At 46.3% G+C, this 5,182-nt stretch overlaps 1 protein-coding gene across 1 annotated transcript in view; it reads left to right on the top strand.

Annotated features, from left to right (window-relative positions):
- Positions 1-974: 974 nt before the first annotated feature.
- The window catches only part of UGT3A2 (UDP glycosyltransferase family 3 member A2), a 21,676-nt gene continuing 17,468 nt past the window's right edge, over positions 975-5,182 (top strand). The window contains 2 exon segments of the mRNA XM_007111467.2: positions 975-1,068; positions 3,284-3,385. Of these exon segments, the coding sequence (XP_007111529.2) occupies positions 975-1,068; positions 3,284-3,385 (196 nt within the window).

The following is a 5,182-nucleotide window of genomic DNA, read 5'->3' as shown; positions in this document are numbered from 1 at the left end:
TGTCAAATCCAAAAAATTCATCACCAAGACCTATGTCAAGGAGCTTACTGCCTATGTTTTCCTATAGGAATTTTCTGGTTTCCGGTCATTGAGGTCTTTTTCTGCCTTTTTCAGAGTTGCACTAAAACCCCGCACCGAAGCCAGTCTTGTTTTGAGGATAGAAAATGCAAAGATGACTTCTGGGGTTTGCATGCCCTGTCCTTCCCAGGGTTAACATTACAAGGCGGCAGAATTACAAGATGGCCTCAACTTGTACCTAGGGAGACTGTGGAAAGATCCCTAGTCCTATTTTATGAGGCTCATTCAGAATTAGAGTCTCAGCTTTAGAGGTTCGGTCCTCCGGGTGAAGACTTGGACTTCAGAGTTAGGACTCTAGCACCTCTTCATGAATAAATTACCTCCTTCAAAGGCCATCAGAGCTATAATCCAGGAATGGAAGGTCAAGTTCCCCTGGGGATTTGCTTAGGGAGGTCTTGAGTTTGCTACACTAGCAGAGATTTTAAGCAGGTGCCTGGGGAAATGGAGCGTGGATACAACAGTATGAAGTATTAGAGCCGTTAGGGGGAGTTACCATAAGTTTGGGGCAGGGTCCATAAAACTGAGATGGGTCCAAGTCACCTGGAGGTAGAGTTGTCATCCACGTGATTTCTAAACGTCTCTACCATTCCTGGTTCAGAGTATCTCCCAGGCAGGGAGGGCAGAGATTATGTGAACAGCGCTGGATCAGCTGACTAACCCTTCCTTTCTGCTGCCAAGGTTAGGGAGGATGAGGAGAGACTGTCTAATGGTTTCCTCACAGAGGGAGGAGGGGCCCAAGGGCTAGAGGGGACAAACAGAACGGAAGACGGGCAGAACCACTCTCTTATTTCTCCCCAAGCCACCAGCCAGCACCTTTCCTTCACTGCCTGCGCATCAGGTCCCCTGTGCGGGGGCGGGGCAGGGGTCTCGGCCCCGCAGCTTCTACAGGAGCAAGGATGGCGGGGCAGCACGTGCTGCTTCTAGTCGGTTTCCTACTGCCTGGCCTCCTGCTCTCAGAGGCTGCCAAAATCCTAACTCTGTCCCTGGTGGGTAAGTGTTTGGCCAAAGATCCAGAGACAGGCAAACAGCGCTTGGTGAGAGAGTCGTGTGTTTTTCCAGTCTGGAGCAGGTTTGTTACCCTGGCGGGCGGATGAAAAGGGGGGAGCCATTTGTGCGGGTAGGAGCGGTTTGAGAATCCAGCCCAGTTCAGGAGGCACCCGGCCGCCTCCTCCAGGGCGCGGGCTGGACGTTCAGAGGCTCACCCTAAACTTCTGGAGGGCGCACAGCAGTTGCCGGTAAAGACTGGGGCTAACTAGCGGTTTGCAGTTCTCGGAGGCCAACGAAAGGTGCTCCTGGGGGCAGCAGTAATAATTTTCTGAGGCTGCCCAGGAGCCAAGGTGGAGCAGGGAAGATACTACAGTGACAATTAGGAGAGTGGAGTGTTTAACCCAGAGGAATATATCAGGATACAGGGATACTCATAGGATGGAGCTTCCCCAAGACTTTATTTTAACCCATAATGGGCTCTCTTAGATCGCTTTTACATCACTGAGAATCAGGGGATCTTAGAGCTGCAAGGAACCGTAAATCATCAAATTAAGTCCCCACTAGGTTTTCCTGAGCAGGAAATGAAAGGTCAGGGAAGTGAGGGGCCGATGGCAGGAGCATACGGGAGCTCCCTAATGGAACATGCCAAATATTTACTCAGGATTTCCTATCCCCAAGACCATCCTCTCTAAGCTTCCACTGTCACCCGCTTTCCAGTGGGGAGTTTTAAAAATCACTTTATCTCTATTTGAAAACTTTTTTTTCTTTTTTTTCTTTTGGACACACTGTACGGCATTCGGAACTTCCCCAACCAGGGGTGGAACCCGTACCCAGCTGCGGTGGAAGGGCGGAGTCTTAACCACTAGACCACCAGGGAAGTCCTAAAATCTTTTTTTCCTGCTGACTGTTTGTAGTAATAATGCAAGAGAGCTTCCTCACCCCCTAAAAGTACACTGGTCCCCAGCTTCAGGCTCTGAGAGGGAAATGGTGCGGTTGGTTTGTGAGGGGCTGGACACCCAGAAGGCACTGGGGTCCCCAAGACCCTCCATGAGTGGATGAATGTGTAGTTGCCTTTCATCCTGCCCTTTCTCCCGGGTCTTGGGATTAAAATGTGGGCCAGAGGTGTGTGGAATTTGTACTTTATCATTTCCTGTTAGGTCAGACTGTACAATTCTGTGTATAAAAAAAATCTAAGAAAGAGCTGCACACTCTTTCTCCTGCACCACCCGGAGCAGGTTGGTTACCCTGGCGGGCGGATGAAGAGGTAGGAGCCATTTGTGCCGGTAGGTGCGGGACAGGGTAGGAGCTCCATCCCTCTAACCCCAGTCTCCAAACCCTTGCCATTTGCCATTAATTTCTCTCCTGATTTAGCTTTCTCTGCTGCTGAGACCCTTAGGTTCAAACAAAGTCCCTGTGTTGGTGCGGGTTCTAAGAGGAGACCTTAGTGAGATGGAGCTTTCCCCTCTCCCAAGGATTGAGCTTATGTTTCCTTAGGATCCCAGGATTGTCCTCGGATAGATGATGTCTCAGCCACTCGTGCATATAGGATCCTGCAGGCCCATCCCATGGACCCCACAGTTTTCCTGCAAGTCTATCCCCACGTCTTAATGGATGTGAAACATTCAGGCCCCAACTGAGAAACTTCCTGCCAAATATATTTGAACCGCAAGCGTTTTGGCTCCAACTGATAGCTCCACGTCCTTCTGCTGCAATGGTTGCTCCTTGGACTCTTATTCAAGCACCCATATTTCTGGTTCCTGCTCTTGCATACTTTCCCAAGAGAAGGATCCCAGAAATAGCTCTGATTGCTTGTCCATTAGGACCCCTTCACACTCACATGCACGGCACCATGCCAAAATTTCCACCAGTGCAGTTATTTCTTTAGGACATGGTGTCTCCATAAGTCCCCGGCTAAAATGCCATATGTACCTTAGGATCAGGAACTCCTTAGGGCCTAAGCACCGAGAAACTTATCACACTGACATGGAGACCAGGGTCACAAGAGGAAATCTTTGATGGAGGTTTGCCACTTGTCAAGGAGCTGGACCAGCAGGCTCTGGGTGAGTGGGCTAGGGCTTACTCAGAATGAGACGCTCATTTCCTCTACTCCCTGGCAACTTTCTGCTTCCCTACCCCTCCTCTCCTGAATGTGTCAGCCCATCGATCTTAGAATCTCTACTCTCATCATTACAAAAATGAAGTTGTGCACTGTTCCTAGGTGGAAGCCATTCTCTACTGATGAATCGGGTCTCTCAGATTCTTCAAGATCATGGTTGTAATGTTACCTTGCTTCTCCAGAGAGGAAATTTATTGCTACCAGGTATCTTCCCCGCTAATTCTTGATTGGGTGTATTCCAGGCAAGGAACAGCAATGCCTTTTGCATAGAGGGTCTTTTCAAATAGTTTCTTCAAATGTAACTGGACTGAAAGAATGAAAAGGGTGAGTGTGTGCATGTGTGTGTTTGTGTGTGTGTCTCTGTAAGGTGTAGGAAAACTCCTTGGCTCTTTTCCACCAGGACTCCATGCTCTGTAGTTCTATCTTCTCCTCCTGTACCTGACTTCCACTCCATCTCAAGCAACCCTCCACACATTATCACAGACCATTTTGGTAATGCTACTTTATAACTTGGCTTGAAAACCTGTTGAACAGATGTGTTATCCATGTATAAGGTTTCTAATAGGTAAGGATCACTTTTTTCTATGGCATAAATGACTTCTCCTCTTATGGTATCTGAAATTTAAGGAAGTTTTCTCAGGCGGTCCCTTATTTATGCAACTAAGATCAGAATCTACCATTGAGATGATCTTGTTTTCTTGAAAATTAGTGACTGCCCGTGAGTTTGTGCATACTGATGGAGGAAGTGCCTAAATCCAAAGAGTTTAGCTAGAGTGAGCTCCTAAATCTTAGCAACTCCTCTCTATTGACAGAAAAGGAAGCAGCAGCCCTAAGAACTTGAACCATTTACTCAGGGTCACACGGCAGGTTAATAAGTGTGTTGGGTGGATTTAGGACTTTAAGCTCTGGACTGCTCATTCTGAAGTACTGCTCAGGCTTTGATTTAAGAAAAAAAAAATGCAGTATTAAGCGGACTCTTTGAAGAACAAAATTGTGAGAAATTATAAAACTTTGAAGGTGACTTCAGGCTTTGTAATTGTTCAGATGGTTTTAAAATAATTCTTTTTCTGTCAAAATTTCTTTTACGTTTTTTACTGTGATAAAATATACATTACATGAAATTGACCACTGTAACCATTTTTGTATAGAGTTTAGTGACTTTAAGTACATTCACATGGTTGTGCAACTATCTCTGCCATCCGCCTCCAGAACTTTTTTATCATTACCAACTAGAACTCTGTACCCATTAAAAATAACTGCTCATTACCCATTGCCCCAGCCCCTGGTAAACACTATTCTACATTACTTCTCTAGTAATTTGACTGTGCTAGATACCTTATATAGGTGGACTCATACAATATTTGTCTTTTGTATCTTGCACATTTCACTTAGCACAATGTCTTTTAGGCTCATTCATGTTGGAGTATGTATCAGAATGTTCTTCGTTTTTAAGGCTGAAAAACATTTTATTGAACGTATATACCATGTTTTATTTGTCTATTCATTTGTTGATGGACATTTCTGTTGTTTCCACCTTTTGGATATGTTAGTAATGCTGCCACGAACGTTGGTGTACAAATATCTGTTTGAGTCCCTACTTAAAACGGTTCTAATCACCTTCTAGATTAAGTTCTATATGCTTCACTGAGCATCTTTTACATGCGTATCCTTTTGCACTTTCCTTGATAGCAGATCTGATGCAATAGCTGTAGTGTAGTAAGATTTAATTTTTAAAATTGTAATTTAATCTAATGAAAAATTTAAGTTAAATTAATTTTTTTTTTTTTTTTTTTTTTTTTTTGCGGTACGCGGGCCTCTCATCGCTGAGGCCTCTCCCGTTGCGGAGCACAGGCTCCGAACGCGCAGGCCCAGCGGCCACGGCTCACGGGCCCAGCCGCTCCGCGGCACGTGGGATCCTCCCGGACCGGGGCGCGAACCCGGTTCCCCTGCATCGGCAGGCGGACGCGCAACCACTGCGCCACCAGGGAAGCCCTAAGTTAA

The sequence above is a fragment of the Physeter macrocephalus genome, chromosome 8 (genome assembly GCF_002837175.3).
Source record: "Physeter macrocephalus isolate SW-GA chromosome 8, ASM283717v5, whole genome shotgun sequence".
In the NCBI taxonomy this organism is placed as follows: domain Eukaryota; kingdom Metazoa; phylum Chordata; class Mammalia; order Artiodactyla; family Physeteridae; genus Physeter; species Physeter macrocephalus.
This window is presented reverse-complemented; position numbering and strand designations above follow the sequence as displayed.